We start from the raw sequence: 19,230 nt of genomic DNA on the forward strand, positions 1-19,230 counted from the left end.
ATCTGTTAACCTTATTCATTAAAGCAGTTGCGATATCACTAGGGTCGACCACATTTATGACACATTTATAAACGCCCTACATTGTTTGCTTTCAGGTTGCTATCTCAGGACTTTTATTTTGACAGGCTTGTTTTGCTTGATTCGTGTATAAATGTTTGAATTTCTAAATGAAAATAACGTAACATACGCTCTACAGAGAACACGCTTCTGTATGTTTTAGGGCACAATTACTGTTAAAATTGTAGATGCCTGTGAGTCTGGGAGGAAAATAAGAAGATAACCAAAATATTGGAAATCAATCATTCCACTGTCTGGTAGATCATCCACAAGTGGAGATTTAAACCACTGCCAGCATGTCCAGGCCAGGTCACCCCAGTAAATTTAAACTCCAGAGCAGACTGTAAGATGCTGACAGAATTCTTAAAGTCATCACAGGGTCTGCAGGTAGGTTTTGTCACTGTTGATGTAAAAGTGCATGCATCTTCCTTTGGTGCGCCAGGAGGAAGCCTTTGCTGTCTAAAAAGAACGACAGGGCAAGACTAAAGTTTGCTAATCAGTATCTGGCAAAAAGACTGCATTTGATCAGAAGAAGCTTATACCAACCATAAAGCATGATGGTGGGAATGCTATTTTAGGGCTGTGTTGCTGCCTCAGAGCCTGGCCAACTTGCAATCATAGAATTGACTATGAGTTCTCTTTCGTACCAGAGAGTGCTCGGAGAGAATGTGAGACCATCTGTAAAATATTGGAGCTGAAAAAGTGGACCTTTCAACAGGATAATGATCCCAAACATACAAGTAAATCCACCAAAGAATGACCCAAAAGGAAGAAATGGAATGTTGTGGAGTAGCCTAATCAAAGCTCAGACCCAAATTCCCTAGAAATGCTGTGGGGGATTTAAGTTGGGCTGTACATGCATGAAACCCCTCAAACATAGCACAGAATTCTACATGGACAAAAATATCTTCAATTAGATGTCAGAAACTGGTAGACAGTTATAGTAAACACCAAGATAAAGTTGGTCTTGAGAGTGTTACCTTTTAAACGAGACCAAGATCAGTACTGTAGCCCAAAGTGTGTGGGAACAGTGCTCCTTTGACTTTTGGCATGCTGTTTTAGAGGAAAAAGGGTTAAAAGGTTCAGTTATATTTTTTTGTATGTATAAACAATGTTAAAAATTTCAAAGCCCCTGTCTACTCAATTTCATGATTTTCCTCTAACTGTTATCTGTATTTTTGTGGTGTTTTTATTACAAACTGTCAGAGAAGGAATGCTGAATGGTCTTTTCTGTTGAGAGATTTTTGAAATGACCTTTACTGCCGTTTACTTCTGTTTGATGTGAGTTGTGTGGGACCAAATTTGGCACAGGTGACATAAGACCTGCCTAAATACCGATGAGAGTCAGTAATACATATGCACCAGCTACTCACTTTCCCCTCCCTTGCATAAAGTGACTGCTCTCCTGCTGCTCCCAGTCCCAGCCAAAACTCCAAGTAGCTTATTTAAGCTTTTCTAAAGGTGCAGTGCTTCAGTGCTGCAGAGCTTCTTGTGAAGGTTTACTACACAGTTGTCTATAAATCTGTGGATTTACATTATTTGTGTGGGGAAAACAATGGGAATAAGCCTTTAGGCTTTTGTGTTATAAAAGACTAAATTCTGTTGCCCTGTGTGAGGACAGGAGTGACACAGGCTATTTAAACTGAGCTAAAGTCAGGTTGGGGTGGATTGTATGAAATAAATTTCATTTTTTTCATTGTTATATCATCTCTGTGTGAACAAAACCGTCTCCACTTCAGTTTTATTTATTTCTTTGAAGGTAGTTTGAAAGTGCCAGCTGATCTTACATTGTGTCAACATTTAAAGACAAATGGACCAACAGAAACTGTCCAGTAATATGTGATATAAAATCTTGTTACTTTAACTTGCAGTTGCGTGGAAAAGTTTTAAGGTCATGTTTTGTTGATTTTCTAAGTGAAAGTAAGTGAACACACTTAAATATACAGTGAATACACTTAAATATGACATTTTCTGCAAGTACAGCACAGTTAGTGTACATGTATAACATAGAACCCTGTGACTTTTGGATGTTTCTTTGCTGTGCAAGAGATTTACACTGAGCTTTTGTTTCCCTCGTCTAGCAGGCAGTCGTTTCATTTGGTGAAGCGTTTTTGTTTTTCAGCAGATAACAATACACGCATTACTTTGGCATCATCTTTCTTTTGTCGTTCTCTTTTGTTCCTTCTTTCTTCTTCATTCATTTAGGTAATGAGTTTTGTCTTTTATTTCTGTAGATAACCGAGCTGCACAACATCAAGAACATTACCAGAATGCCCCGGGAGACTAAAAAACATGCAGTGGCAATTATCTTCTGCGATGAAACGTCAAAGACATTTGCCTGTGAGTCAGGTAAGCATTCTCTTCATCCTCGGAAAGTTTCATTCAATCCCGTTCAGCTGCAGAGAGAGAGAGAGAGAAAGGTACAGGTGAGCATCTAAGATGACCTCAATCTGTTCTTGTTATTAAAACAATAGTTTGAGGACATGATTTCATGTACACGCATACAAAGGTGCAGGCAAAATTCATACTACAGGATGAGTAGCACTGTTTTTGGATATGTGATGTACTTTACTTTTTTATTTTTTTATCTTGTTAGTTCATGTCCCTGCTCATGTTCGTTATATATCATGTTCCGGGCTAAACTCTTGTTCTACTGTTGTCTTCAATCAAAATGTATTGACTTTTGCCTGTGTCTGAAAGGGTTCTGATTTTTGATATCACTGTGCACCAGTGAGTGGAAAAAATAATATCAACCAATATTATCATGTTTCACCCTGAATTATGAGTTAAAATTTCAAATTCACAGTGACTTTTATTTAGAAACTGCTTAGTCCCATAATGCTCTTGCTTAATTTTGCTTAGTAAAGTGATATTACAGACACATCCTAACTCTGAAATCCTATCTGTTTAGTCACCATGACAACTTCAGGACTGAATTTAGAACAGAAGCTATTACAGAACAACAGTACATACATAAGTTCATAATATAATCCTCATTCCAGACAAGAAAACAGTATTTAAGACACATCCTAACCAGACAATAGTTCCTCTACACATTGTCCTAACTTTAGACACCCCAGCGATGTCTTAACCTCTGTTTTAACCATCTGTTTCTGCCCTTTGATGCAGTTCACTACCAGCATGACATTAGTGGTGATGCCCAAATAAACAGCAGGAGGTGGCGTTACAGTGTTCTTTAAATCCAGTTGATTGAACTTTAGTTTTGTTTTGTCCTTTTAAACAATGGTGACTGTAGCTGTCTCGCTAACTAACTTAGATTTTTAACATTATTTTGATCATGTTTTTCAGCTGTGTACGTATTGTCGGTTGCTTGGTAACAGACATTTGACAGGGTTGGGATAGCTACTGAAAAATTAGTAATTAAACTTTTCCAGAAAAGGTAGTGGCTACTTTATAGTTACTTTTTGAAAAATAATGCATTACATTTTAGCTTCTTTCAAAGTGCGATTGTCAGAATGTTTGAGACACTGTATTTAATCATGTGCTAGAAAAAAAACATACAACTGAAAAGCTGCAAATATACAAAAAGATCACCAAAAAGTGAGTTTATGTATGACCAACAGTCAAACATACACAACCAAAAGCATGATATCCAACAAACATTAAGACTAAAGGCAAAGTCAATCATTTATGTAGCGGCTACAACTATTAACTACAAAACTATATATATTAACTATATCTTTTGTAGTTGACTACAAAAAGTAGCATGCTACTTTGCTACTCCCTCATCACTGACAGTTGATTATCTCTAAGTAGTTTAAGATTTCCTAACTGGAGATAAGATGATATAAAATGCCTAAATTAAGATTTGCTTCTGTTATATGAATTTGTGAAAAATCTTATCTTGACCTGTCAGATCTTAGCTTTAAACAAAAAGATAGGAAGTTTCTGTAAAACAGCTCTGGCTTCCTACTGTTTTTAGCTGTGCTAATATACTTTAGTCCATCTTTATATATATAACAGTGTGTTATACAGTGTCAGAAACCACATAATCAAGTCTATTAAAGATTACCAAACATCTCTACATGGTTTGAGGCAAGCATGCCTTGATTTAGCCATGCAGTTAGTGCCAAGCTAATGGCTAATAACCTTCAATTACTAGTTGGAGCTCTAGTGCTAAAACTTAGTCTTGACTGATTAACTACATTAAGGTTAAGCAGGGGAAAACTATGCAGTTTTCTTCCCAAAACATCACTAGTGTCCTGAGATTTCAAAATAAACTACCTTAAAAACATAAATAATTAAGTCACAGTGGATCACAGAGAGGATTTATTAGACTGTGTCATGGGTTAGAACAAGTATGGCCAAAGGCGTTGGTCAGAGTAGAAGAAAACAAAACAAGCATTACCATTTGAATGAAATATGAATGATTCTTTGCTGCCCATTAGCCAGGCTCTGAATCCACACTCTGGTCCTCAGGCAAAGCATCCACTTTCATTCTCTGACACAAGCTGAAAACAGAGGAGAACAGATTGTAGGGCTGCAGGTTTGGGGCTATTTGGGGATGCCTTAAATAGAGATGGCACCAATCCAGTACTGCGTAAAATGCTGGATCAGCAGGGGTGGAAAATACTTAAAAAGGGCATTCCGGCCAAGAGTTTAAATCTAAGACTTGTTGTGTTATGCATATTGTGTATGCAGCATTATATCCTTCAGCCTCAACAGTTTGACAGAAATCACGGATTTATATCTTTTTCATGTTTACGTTCATAGTGTTCTCCTAATACAATACTCAGCATACATTATGCTAAGACTTCATATAACAATTGGCAATTCTCACAGAGTTCTTTCTGCAAGCCTAGAAACTGAGCTATATGCTAATATCGCTGCTGAAAAAACAGCATGAAAAACTGAAGCTGGTTGGTTAAACTCTTAGACCTTCTGAATTTAATGGTTTAGCTGCCCTACAAGCATGACCAACTTGAAAAAGCTGGTCGGCCAACATAACCAAGCATTACTAGCATGGCCAGCTTGACCAAGCTCACCAACAACCATTTCCATGATGGAAAACTGGGTCCAACTAGTCAACAACCCCTGACTGTTTGCACTGGCATTAGAGCAGAGAAAGCACTAAAAATGTGCGAGGTACACTCCAAAACCTGCCTGAAGCCAGTCACAGTGTCGCTAACATTGGAGAGCATGTGACAGCTACAAGCTTTCCTGTTTGGTTAACAATCGCTTTCGCACAAAACAACAGGCAATCACTTTTGACAGAATTATCCTCGGCCTTGTTGGCGAGTGTTAAAATGTCACTAGCGGAGTTTGCCATTGCTACCTCTGTATAGTATACAAGCATCCAGCTCTGTGCCAGAGCTGCCCGAGTTTAGACTTTTTAGACTTTTTGTCACTGCCTCTTAAAACATGCTTTGCTCTAAAAAGCTCCTCTCCACATCCGAACCCCAGGGTTTGACTGACTGTATTGCTCAACTGACAGTGAAAATGCAATTGCAAATCGGGTTGCAAGTAAATTTTAAGTTTGGCAGTGCTGAAGTGCTATAGTGTATGAAATGCAATTGCAAATGAGCAATTGATATTCCCTTTTAGGAGTCAGACTCAGACTGTCAGACCATTAAGACAGTGAAAATGCAATGTCAAAAGCACTTTGCTTTTCCATATTAGTTTTTCTTTCCAGCCATTATACACATAAATGCAAATACAAATAGAAATTTTGTATTTTAATTGTCTTAAAAAAATACTCTTGCATGAGAAATGCAATCCTGAATGCATATTGAATACACAATTACATGAACATTTTCAAATTTGCATCTGATTTTGAAAAATGTCCAGAATAAGATGCCATAGGTCGCTATCTGCATTCCTTTGGCATTCACTAGATAATGGAAAAAAAGAGCATTTTAAGCAAACCCACCCTAAAGCAGTTTTTAATTATACTATTATATAATTCCCACCACCGGAGATGGTGTTTGTTTACTGCAGACGTAGTGAAGGCTACATTTTTCATTTCGGCTGAGGTGTCTCTATTTTTCTCTATTTTTTGAATGATTTGTACTTTAGAAGCACAATCGAAATGACTTTTACTTTGAGTACATTCATTTAGAGCTTCTGAGTACTCATTATAAATCTCAAAGGCAAGGACATTTCTTTCTTGCCTGTTGAGTTCCCGCCCATTTTTATTCAGTGTCAAAATTAAACTGCCCATAGTGATGCTAATTCGTCTTTGTGCAAGAAACAATATTGCTTATTAGTCACCACACCACTCCGAATCTGCTGAAAGGAGTCAAGACGAGGCAGACTCGCTAGTCTGGGTTGTGTAGATCAGAGAATGTTTACTGAAATGACACTGTGATGTCTCCCAGGTTTGTCAAACACTACAGGGCACTTCTGAGCCCAACATGAATGGGTTAATATTATGGAGCATTTGAACAAAATCATAATTGAAATGCTTAAACGTTTTTATATCGAAGCATTAAATAAATGAGTAAACATTTTTATATAGAAGAATGCATTTGTGTACATGTGCATCATGTACATTCATGAAATCAATCAGTGCAAACCACTTCACCAATGAGATGCTTCGTTTGCCAGCCAATCACCACTCAGTAGCAGTAATGCTAAGGTTCTATTGCTAAAACCTGTTTGCTGAGGCATTTTTCAGTCATGTTTTTGATACAACAGGAAAAATAGGAAGTGGCTCCCTTTAAACCAGCTCTGTTGTAAATCAAGCAGAGCGTGCTACTTTTAGATTGTTACCTTAGATTGTACCAAAGAAATATATGTTACATGGTCATGACATCACAGTAATGCATACAATTTTTGCAGCCTAGTTTCCATATTGTTGCTGTCCAAAAAGAAAACCATGTATCTTTATTAACTTTACAGGAGAAATTGTGTCTAAAATTCTAAAAACACTGATACGTTTTTGGATAGTTATCACGATGTATAGACTGGGAGGTGAATGCTGTTTTGAAATTCCTTTATTTAAAAAAGGTTTTCTGTGATATTAGCTCTTTAATGTTTGTACTGCACTGAAATGTGTCTGTAAAGCCTGGGTCAGTAGGACAGGGGGGTTGTGTGGGAGGGGGTGTTGAGGGGGAGGACGCCGAGAGAGGGGAGGACGCCGGGTGGGACACCTGCTGGGTTTATCATTAGCACCTCTCGGGTCTTCCGTTCTGCTGCAGCATGGAGAGGAATGTTCTCCTGAATCCGTTTAGCACAATAACCTCTCCTCCGTCTGAGCCACAGGGAGTCCATCCATCCTGAGAAAGGGATATTAATGAGAACTGGGTGGAACGGTCATCAACACAACACTATGAAGGACATGAATCTGAGCTGTGTGGAGTAAGAGCAATCAGTAAAAAGTCGTTTAGATGGTTAGATTTACATCTATATTTGGTGTTATTTATGTTATTTATATACACTGCCAGGTACATTTGGGGGCACCTTGCATTTCATTTTTTATACTAATGACAATGTTTTCTTTGTCAGACATAATATAGGCAATGTATAAACATATTGAAGGCTTATTTAGAGTAAAACAATGCCACACTTTTAAATGAAGGGTTTAATTACAAAACACAATAAAGACCAATTTCAAGAAATGTATTTTTTTCATGATATATGTTATTGGGCTTTGCACATAGTAAGACTGTTTGTATTATTTTATTTTAAGGAGCACATATTTGGGGGTTGCTTAAGTTTGTTCTTCAATAAACCCTAAATTAGACACTTCTAAACATTTTCTTTACTGTACATAAGCCTTTATTACTGGAGACCCATGAAAAATCTGTGAAATTCACTAATAACTGCATAATTAGTTATAATTTTGAACAATAAACACTTTGTTAACACCTTATAATGAAAGTTAGTGAATGTAAATGATCACCTTATTTCTAATACTGTGTATACTCAACAGCATTTTATTCCTATAGGTTCTAGGTAATGTCAAGTTTATTGCCTTATTGCAGTTTATTACTTAAAGGGCCCATGCCCTACATTTATCTTGTATTTTATCAAGTCCTCTTATGATGTATGTCTGGGTTTAGGTTTTGAAAACAGTCATAATTCATCTTAAAATGACCATCCATTCTTTATCCCTTAGAATTCAACAGAAGACTGATATATGTAAATAAGCTATGTTCCAGTTGGCTGTGCCTCATTCAAAAAGCAGTCCAGACTGAAATGCTAAAGAAACAGTAAAGCTGTCCAATCGTTATTTAGAGTTTGCAAGTACAAGGCAAGGTTCTCGAGATGTTTGTAAACCCTGAATATTAAGACGGTCACTGTAAAGGGCACTGGACAGGTTAGCATCCTTCATTCTGAAAGAGCGCCAGCTCCTCGGTGACCTTTTTTAGGTTTCTCGAAGTCTAGACAGATGAAAATGAATTAAACATTATGAGACAGTTTCTCTGACCCAGTTTAACCCTAAGCTTGGACTAAATGAGTTGTTTAATGGTGAAACACCACTGACATCACAATTTGGTTTAGGAATAGGCTTATGTCTACAAATCTGGCTCTATAAAATACTGTATATGGGTAAGCTACAAGGACAGTTACTATAGTTACATGTTTCCAACCTAATTCCAACCTAAAACACAAAGATAAATAACTAAACTAGTCTAAAACATGAAGTAAAATCACTAAACCAATCTAAAACACAAAGGTAATCACTAAATCAGTCTAAACACAGAGATAAATCATTTAATTGGCCCAACCATTGGATACGGTTCACCATACTAGCTGCATGGACTAAATAAATAAACTAAATAAATGTTAACCCAAACCTATTTTTTTGTTTCATTTTGCATTTCATTTATATGAGTATGAATATTTTCACACTGTGATATTTAAATACTGCCTCTTTAAAAAAAACACAAAACAGAAAAGCAGAAATGGTTAAAATCCCCATCTATAGTGTTAATTATGCTGACCTGTGTGTTTCTCTTGGCTCTGCTGTGTGTCCATATGGAGCTCAGGTCACTCTCATGTTCCAAACAAGCAGAAATGATTTTCCCACAATGGTTGACTTCCTCACCTCCCTCTGAGGCTGTCAAGGTCTAACACCTCCAACCCTCAGAACACACACACACACACACACACACACACAGACAAACTCGTTGGCCTTTATGAGATACACCTATCACATTGGTGGATATTATAGTTATAGACTGTAGTTTATCTGTCGCTGCATTGTTTATCGCCCCTGCTCAACCCACTATAGGACCACCACTGACCAGACGATATTTGGATGTAGTGTCACTAGATGAGCTACACTCCCTAGCGCAGTCTCTAATAAATGGGCTGTGAAATGCTATATGCTCTATTTGTAACATAAACCTTTGTAAATAACAGTAACTCATCATATTTTGGTAATGAACCTTTCCACCTCTAGCTTTGAAAGTTACTGTAAATATGTGTGTTGGTTAGATCCTGCTGGTGTGGGTTCATGGCTGTTTCCTCTCTGAATGGTGAAAACTAAAGTGATTTGTGTGCTAATAATACCCCCTGCTGAAAAAGACCACTAGAGGGCAGTTCCAAAACCACACCCACATGTTTTACACTTAAAAAAACAAGGTGTTTTCTGTCGTTATAGTGGAGACTGTCTGGAATTCAGATTTAGAGATGTTTGGGAAAACACAGTATTATATGTTTATAATAATATTTAGTGAACTGTTTCAAATTAAATTTGTCCTCTAGTTCTCTCAGTTCTCCCTCCCAACATGGCAGTCACATATGAAGCATCTTTAGCATTCAAATGCATTAATAAAATGCAAATTATATATACAATAACCTTATCTTTCTTTTTTGTGCATCATTTAAAAAAAAGGTCCATTTGGCACCAATGTTGTGGAATCACTCTTCTAGTGTAGAACTAATTTTCTCAGGCCAAAATTGCGATTTTGATTAATACGATTAATTGTGCAGCTCCAGCACGTTGCGGTGGAGGAGCAGATGATGAAGTGTTTGTTTATCCAATTTTCCACTCAGTGAGCCCTAAAACAGTGTGTGTTCATTTATGCTAACTTAAAGGTCAGTGTGTCGGTGAGGGAGTCGCGATGGGAACTAGTGCTGAGATTTATTTGTATTCGGCAGTACGGAGGTGGATTAGCTTTGCATTATCTATTATCAGAGCTGTATTGATGACTTGTCTGTTGTTTGAGAAGATGCTAATCGGAGCATGAGCCAATGAATTCAGTCTCGACAAGCTTGCCATTTTTGTCTGTGAAGGATGGAGACCCTTTTCCACCAGGGATCAGAACAAGATATATAAATATACTGGATCATTTCAGGCCTCGCTAACTACAGTGAAAAAATACAGGACTAAATATAGACAGCAGAAAGACTTCCAGACAGGAAGATGATGGGGTCATGTTAACAAGCTCATCATGTGTGATTTAACCAGAGGGGAATCCTCCTTGAGTAGTCAAGGTTTATCTTTCAAATGAACAAATATAGCATCTGTCAATTTCTTTTATCCAAATAGTGTTTTTATGTAAGCATTAGTGATCCATAGACTAAAATAGATCTTTTCCTTTTAGCAGGTAAATAGAGAAACATGGACAGCTTACACTAGATGCCCAGAAGAATGTAGACACCTCACCGTCATACCTATATGAGCTTGATGGACATCTCATTCCAAAACCTTGGGCATTAATATGAAGTCATTTGTGGCTATAACAGCCTCCACTCTTCTGGAATGGCTTTTGGAAAGATTCTGAAGTGTGTTTGTGCCCATTCATTCAAAAGAACATTTGTGAAGTCAGGCACTGATGTTGGATGAGAAGGTCTGGCTTACAATCGATGTTCCAATTCATCCCAAAGGTGTTCAGTAGGGTTGAAGTCAGGGCTCTGTGAAGACCACTGGATTCTTCCACACCATACTCATCCAACCATGTCATTATGGTTCTAGCTTTGTGCACTGGGGCAGTCATGCCGGAACAGAAAAGGACCTTCCCCAAACTGTTGCCACAAATTTGAAAGCATATAATTGTCTAAAATGTCTTTGTATGCTGTAGCTTTATCATTACCCTTCACTAGAACTAAGGATCCCAAACCATGAAAAACAGCCCCGACCATTATCCCTCCTCCACCAAACTTTACTATTGGCACTATGCATTTCAGTAGGTAGTGTTCTTCTGACATTCACCAAAACAGATTCATTAATCAGACTTCCAGATAGTGAAGCATGATTCATCACTCCAGGGAACTTCAGAGTCCAGTGGTGTTGTGTTTTATACCACTCCAGTCAACTTCTGTTATTGTGCATAGTTATTTTAGGCTTGTGAGCAGCTACCTGGCTATGAAAACCCATTTCAGGATTTTTTTTGTGCTTCAGCACTCAGCGGTCTGGCTCTGTGAGTTTGCGTGGTTTACCACTTTGTGGCTGAGCTGTTGTTGCTGTTGCTGCTCTTTAGATGCTTGAATTTCAAAATTATATCACTTACAGTTTACTGGGGCAGATTTAGCAGGGCATAAATTTCACAGACTGACTTGTGGCAAAGGTAGCATCCCATAACATTGCAATGTTTAAAGTTACTGGACTCCTCAGTACGACCCATTCTATTGTCACTGATAATGGCTTTATACACCTGTCAGCAATAACTCAATAATTAGGAGGGGTATCCACATACTTTTGGCCATATAGTGTATGTGGAATTGTGACTTTGAACTTCTTCTTCTTCTGCTTCTTTATCTTCTTCTTCTTCTTTTTATTATTATTATAATTATTATTATAATAACATTTTTATTGTTATTTTTAGCAGCACTACTATCAGACAAAACTTTATGAGCCTTTTAATAAATGGTGCAAACTTCCTCCTGCAAAAAAAATAGTTACCACCACATCAATGTCACTGCAGTGCTTAGAATGATCCCACACCCAAATAGTACCTGCTGGTGGTCTAGTGGGGGTTTTGACCATTGAAGAACAGGGTGAAAGATAAGAGTATGCAGAGAAACAGATGGATTATTATCTGTAATTGTAGAACTACAAAGTGCACTTATATTGTAAGTGGAGCTGATAAAATGGACAGTGAGCATAGAAACAAGGAGGTGTTTTTAATGATGTGGCCAGTTGGTGTATATTAATATGGTAATGTATATAATAATAATAATAATAATAATAATAACAATAATATATACCAACAATACAAAATACATAGCACTAATAACCACTATTAATAATAATATAATTAATTATAACATTGCTGATTATTATTAATGAATACTATTTTATATCATTATTTAAAACAGTTTAACAGAGACCCATGCTGAACTCAGCTGACCTCACTGGTTGGACGTTGCCTCCTGCAGGAAGCCATGTGTTCCTGCATGTATTCCAAGAATGCATGTTTAAAAATGCTGCTGTAATGAATGAGGACATGTCAGAGCGGGACGGCTCTGTGTTACTAATGAGGCCGTGTTTATTAAAGTGACAGCAGGCAGGCAGCACTGGGGTAGACAGGCCGACCCACCCTGGGGTTTAAAACACTTTAAACACCCTGCTGACTCATACAGCGAGTGAGTGATGTTTCTAGGAGTGAGCAATACGAACTCAGACTTGAATTATGATAATTTACACTATTAAGGCAATAACCATGTGATGTGCAGAAGTTACTATTACTGCTACTAATAAATATTTGTTTCATTTCCTTCATTTTTGTACTTTATTTCTCTTACAGTTTTTAGCATGTCAAGTTAAGTGTTGTGCACGTAGTGATCAGCATTTTATACAACAAATGTGCAATATGAGTGCAAAAGTAAGAAAGAAACTTATTTCATATAACAAAGTAAACTGGCCCAACATTCTTAACAGTGGAGTAAATGTTTACTGTGTATTATGCTTTTTGTTCATAAAAACTGTTTAAGGAACAAACTTGGACCTTAAAACCACTGCTGTACCTTTGAGGATACGATTACATTGTTTGTACCTTGATGAATGAAAAATGTACCTTTATTTCTAACAGTGCATATTGTGCTGCTTTTATGTTAATTAAAAGGTTGTGCCTCTGTTCATTTGCATGGAAGTTCTTAGGAGATACAATAAATCCACTAAATGAGCCACCCCAACCAGAACAAAGAGTTGGTAGGCTGTCTGTATTTAGATCATTTTATTTCCAGATTGTTCCTTATTTGGCAAAAGTATAAAAGAAAGTACTCTAAAAGTGTAAAAGAATATGCAGCCAAACATTGAAGAATCAGAGCCAATTTTGTGGCTTTTTTCCTCATCATGCTAAATTGAGTTGTGGGACATGAGGTTAGTATGTCTTGGGAACAGAGCTACTTGTGGTTTACTGCTTTTTAGGCTTAGCATAACATTCACAATATAGTAAAATCTAAATAATGGGACAACAGCATATTGGCATCACCTGTTATACTGATGCTGATGAAGTGTGTACTGACCACTCATCACTTCCTTAATGTCTTTTCATTTACAGACGTATGTAACTTTGTCATTCTCTCTCTCTCTCTCTCTCTCTCTCTTATGCTCTCTCTGGGATAATAGACTATTGATTGTTCTGAATTTAATGCACAAGCCATGTGTATGTAAAAAAGGTCAAGTACAGCATTTTATATGTGTAAGAGACAGCAAAGTAGGAGGAAAAAAAAATCAACACTCATCAAAAGTTTTGCTGTTCATAAAGCACTTTCCATCAGCGTTCAGTCGATGATATTGATTTCTTTCTAGTGCTCTTGTTACCTGTGCATGGTTTGTTGCTGTCTGCTCTGAATGACCTGTAGGAGAACCAGAGAAAAACAGGACTAAACTTCTGGAATCTTTATTACATCCTCACTAAAAAGCCATTCCTTTTTGATCTTTGTTTACTCACAGATGATGTGTATCTATTTATTTTCATTTGTATTGAATTATTTATGTATGTATTTATTAATGGCTGTATGTATTTCCTTGTTTAAGTTTTATTTGCAGACTATAAAAATCCAAAAATGGACTATTTCTTTCAGGGGGCATAAGGGGATGGGGGTTATGTGAGGGGATGGGGATGGTCCATGATTTATTGCAGCCTATAAACTGTGATGTATACTATGCCAAAGAAAGCAATAAAACTACTGATCATACAAAAAGAAAAGCAAGGATAACACACAGGACTAACAAATGCTACTGACTTTCTAAAGTATTTTTTTTGTTTTTGCTGAAACTCCCTGTTTCATTTTGTACAACTGAAAGAGTAAAACCATTTCTTCTTGGTTCCTGAAGTTAAAGGGGAATTACACTGATTTTTCAAATTTTCTCCATGATTGAGACGTTAACAGTCATTCGGAGTGGTTAGGAATCCGCTGCCCAATGCCCAAGACATTGTTTTCTGATTGTTTTGAGAAGATTTTGGCCTAAAACATTTGCTATTTGTTCATGGTGGAAGGGTACCTGCAGGGTCTTGTGAGGCAAAATCGCCCCCAATGAAAACTTTTTTTTTTCACATTTTCCACTATTTACCATCATCAACATTATCTTTAAAACCACAGAAGACAGATGTATGTTCACTGTTGGTTTTGGATAGTAATTAAAATGGCTCAAAATAAACCACTTGAATGACTTTATTTCCCCTTTAAGATTAGGATTAGAATTAGAAACACAGTTTAGTAGAAACAGATACTTACATATCGCTGCTGTTGGAAGAAAACCTTGTATCTCCACTTTCAGTTTCTGACATCATTTGAAAATGACTGTTGCTCTTTACATTGTTTGCAAATTTCATGATGAATGGACTGAAAGAAATGACACAAAATGGCCTGGAAAAAAGTCTGGTTCCATTGACTTACATTAAAATAAGGTATGTTTTTTCCTTCTCCTGTAAAGTTACCATTTTGGAGATACAAGGTTTTCTTCTGACATCAGCAATATACACTGCTCAAAAAAATAAAGGGAACACTTAAACAACACAATATAACTCCAAGTAAATCAAACTTCTGTGAAATCAAACTGTCCACGTAGGAAGCAACACTGATTGACAATCAATTTCACAGCTGTTGTGCAAATGGAACAGACAACAGGTGGAAATTATTGGCAATTAGCAAGACACACTCAATAAAGGAGTGGTTCTGCAAGTGGGGACCACAGACCACTTCTCAGTACCTTTCTGCTTTCTGGCTGATGTTTTGGTCACTTTTGAATGTTGGTGGTGCTTTCACACTCGTGGTAGCATGAGACGGACTCTACAACCCACACAAGTGGCTCAGGTAGTGCAGCTCATCCAGGATGGCACATCAATGCGAGCTGTGGAAAGAAGGTATGCTATGTTTGTCAGCGTAGTGTCCAGAGCCTGGAGGCGCTACCAGGAGACAGGCCAGTACACCAGGAGACGTGGAGGAGGCCTTAGGAGGGCAACAACCCAGCAGCAGGACCGCTACCTCCGCCTTTGTGCAAGGAGGAACAGGAGGAGCACTGCCAGAGCCCTGCAAAATGACCTCCAGCAGGCCACAAATGTGCATGTGTCTGCACAAACGGTTAGAAACCGACTCCATGAGGATGGTATGAGGGCCCAACGTCCACAGATGGGGGTTGTGCTCACAGCCCAACACCGTGCAGGATGCTTGGCATTTGCCAGAGAACACCAGGATCGGCACTGGCGCCCTGTGCTCTTCACAGATGAAAGCAGGTTCACACTGAGCACATGTGACAGACGTGACAGAGTCTGGAGACGCCGTGGACAGCGATCTGTTGCCTGCAACATCCTTCAGCATGACCGGTTTGGCAGTGGGTCAGTAATGGTGTGGGGTGGCATTTCTTTGGAGGGCTGCACAGCCCTCCATGTGCTTGCCAGAGGTAGCCTGACTGCCATTAGGTACCGAGATGAGATCCTCAGACCCTATGCTGGTGCGGTTGGCCCTGGGTTCCTCCTAATGCAGGACAATGCTAGACCTCATGTGGCTGGAGTGTGTCAGCAGTTCCTGCAAGATGAAGGCATTGAAGCTATGGACTGGCCCGCCCGTTCCCCAGACCTGAATCCGATTGAGCACATCTGGGACATCATGTCTCGCTCCATCCACCAACTCCACGTTGCACCACAGACTGTCCAGGAATTGGCGGATGCTTTAGTCCAGGTCTGGGAGGAGATCCCTCAGGAGACCATCCGCCACCTCATCAGGAGCATACCCAGGCGTTGTAGGGAGGTCATACAGGCACGTGGAGGCCACACACAATAATGAGCCTCATTTTGATTTGTTTTAAGGACATTACATCAAAGTTGGATCAGCCTGTCGTGTATTTTTCCACTTTAAGTTTGTGTGTGGCTCCAAATCCAGGCCTGCATTGGTTAATAAATTTGATTTCCATTGATGATTTTTTAGTGTGATTTTGTTGTCAGCACATTCAACTTTGTACAGAACAAAGTATTCAATGAGAATATTTCATTCATTCAGATCTAGGATGTGTTATTTGAGTGTTCCCTTTATTTTTTTGAGCAGTGTATATATCACATATATTACATTACATATAGATGCTTACATACAGTACAAATCTAAGAGATCACCCATCATTTATTCAATTTCCAGTCAAATTAGCCATTAAAAGTTATTTTTGTTTCAGAAGATATTTCTGAGAAGATAAGATATAATATAATCCCCTTGCATAAAGAAGAAGAAAGTCAAAGCGGAGTGAGTGATTAAAAGCTACAGAGAAAATGGGACTCTGGGACACTAACAACTACTTGTGAGACCTGGTGGACCACCAAACTAAGAGAGCAGAGAAAATGAAGCTCTACTCCTGTTTAGATCTGTTATGTGTTGTGGAAAAATATCCCCAGAGGTCTCCTGAAAAGAAAGGACACTCCAATAAAGGCAAAGAGCGGATACACTGAACGCTGAAACATGCTGGAAAATGAATAATTTGTACTTCTACTTAATGGCCATTTTGACTTGAAACTAAATACCTGAAGGGTGGTCTCTGACCTTGCACAGCACTGTATATATAAGACATATTGGAGATATTATTGTAATTATTATGGAAAAGTAGTTATACATGACTCACAACCTGACTCTGTATAAAAACAAGCCTGTATGTGTTCTTTATGTTTTTCTCCTCAGAGCTAGAGGCAGAGGAGTGGTGTAAGTTGCTGTGTTTGGAGTGTTTGGGCAGCAGGCTTAATGACATCAGCCTGGGTGAGCCGGACCTGTTAGCAGCGGGAGTTCAGAGGGAACAGAACGGTCAGTGTCCAATTAGACACACTCCTTTTTTAAGGCAGTTTTTTCCCGCTGTACTCACTAATTGTTTCTGTTACTAGCTCCAGAACGTGTTTGTTAAACACAGTCCCGGCCGGCGGTGTTTTTGTGCCGTCCGGAGGTTCTGTACTGGATGCTAATGAAAGCGGCAGCGCTTCAGTGGGTCAGACCGTAATGAAGCCTGTCACAAAAATGGATGAGATTATGGGCCTTAAACAAAGCAGAATAAATATGCAGGGCTGCACGGAAAGACACAACAAACAACACATGAAAGAAAACACACTTTCCTTTCCTAGTACTGTACATGTGTTTAAACACACAGCTGTCCAATAAACTCCCAAATATCTGTTTTTGACCATTTTTATTTTCCTACATTATTTGACCACAGCAGGTGCTCATTCTGCTTTTCTCCTTATCTGTATTTTAATACTTTATACTAATGGTTAAACCTTATTCTCTGTTCATATTGCTCCGGTGTTACTGTTTGTTATCTGGTGTCGACCAGAGGAGGATGGGTTCCCCTTTTGAATCTTGGTTCCTCTCAAGGTATCTTCCTCTCGTTCTTAGGAAGTTTTGCTTGCCACTGTTGCCATTAGCTTGCACATGGGAGCTCGGACCCAGATTATTTTGTAAAGCTCCTTTGTGACAATGCCTGTTGTAAAAAGCGCTATATAAATAAACTTTGACTTGATTTGACTTGACTTGGATCAATAGATTTCAGAATTAGTTGCAATAGAATCTCTTTACATCAACTTGCATTAAAAGTAAAGAACATTTTGCCTTCTCCTGTAAAGTTACATTGTTGACAAGTGCTTAAATTAGATTAAATGAAATTTGTGTACTGTGCAAAGATTGGAGACCACCTTTCATTTAATTTCCAGTCAAAACAGTCATTTTGTACAAGTTATTCATTTGTCAGCATCAGGAAAAAAACAGGAAATTACACAGAAGCCTCGGAAACTGAATAACATCAGAATTTTCAGTGTGTTCACCTTTATTTCAGTTTTCCAAAGGAATCAGACTCACTGCCAAAGTGCAGTCTTAGAAGTTGGTTGTAGCTTCTGCTTCAAAATTTTGAGCAATCCCAATAACAAACTTTATTCCCATCAGTCCATAAAACCTCACTCCATGTCCAGTTTTGGTGTTTTTCCTTATCCCATTAAATGTTTCTTAACAGCTACATATTCTTTCAGACTCCTAGTGTTGAGTTGTCTTCTCCCAGTGGAAGGATGAACAGAAACAGCTGTGGATTTTTTCAGATCTGAAGGAACAGTGGAGCTTGATTTTTCTCCTCTCTCTCAAAGATGAAAGCTTTAAGTACTGTTTATCTGATGGGGACAGTTTTGGTGTGTATCAAGTCTTGCAGGTGGTTGTTAAGAGTCCCATTTTCTCTGTAGCTGTTTATCATTTTTTGAACTTCAGTTTCGGAAACTCCTGTTTTTCCCTTTCCTTTTGAATTTCTGCTTGCTGATTCAAGTGGTTTGAATCTGACATCTAATCTCAAAAATATCTTCTGAAAAATGAATAACTTGTGCTTTATGGCTGTTTTGCCATAAACTAAACAAATTAAGAGTGGTCTCTGACTTTTCCACATTAATTTGCATTTGTTTGTGTGCACACTTTTAACATAATCTAGAAAATCAATAGAACACGTACAGGACTCATCTGAGCATTAACCTTCAGATGATATTTTTCCGTCCCTTTTCAGATTTTTTTTTTCCCTAAGGTTGGAAAATATTGATTTTCTTTCATAACAAAACCTCATGTGTCAGGCTGACAGTCATTTTCTTTCATTCTACAGAAGAGAGGGAGGCTTTAGCACTTTGTGCTCAAAGTAGACGTCCCTAATGTTGGGGCTTTGATAATTATATCAGATTTCATTTTCACAAGTCACTAAAAATAGCTCCTATATCACGTTGCCTTTCTGTGGAAAGACACATAGCTTATTTTGAAACATTAGGGATAATTAGTAGCGATTAATTTGGATTATGAAGTGCACTCTATTCTTTTCTGAGCTAA

At 38.1% G+C, this 19,230-nt stretch overlaps 1 protein-coding gene across 2 annotated transcripts in view; it reads left to right on the plus strand.

Annotated features, from left to right (window-relative positions):
• Positions 1-19,230, plus strand: part of dok6 (docking protein 6) — a 115,648-nt gene that overhangs the window by 74,157 nt on the left and 22,261 nt on the right. For both annotated transcript variants that reach the window (XM_017696140.2, XM_037533848.1), the window contains exons 3-4: positions 2,292-2,406; positions 17,077-17,196. In XM_017696140.2, the coding sequence (XP_017551629.1) occupies positions 2,292-2,406; positions 17,077-17,196 (235 nt within the window). The remainder of the gene's footprint in view (positions 1-2,291; positions 2,407-17,076; positions 17,197-19,230) is intronic.

The sequence above is a fragment of the Pygocentrus nattereri genome, chromosome 24 (assembly GCF_015220715.1).
Source record: "Pygocentrus nattereri isolate fPygNat1 chromosome 24, fPygNat1.pri, whole genome shotgun sequence".
Lineage (NCBI taxonomy): Eukaryota > Metazoa > Chordata > Actinopteri > Characiformes > Serrasalmidae > Pygocentrus > Pygocentrus nattereri.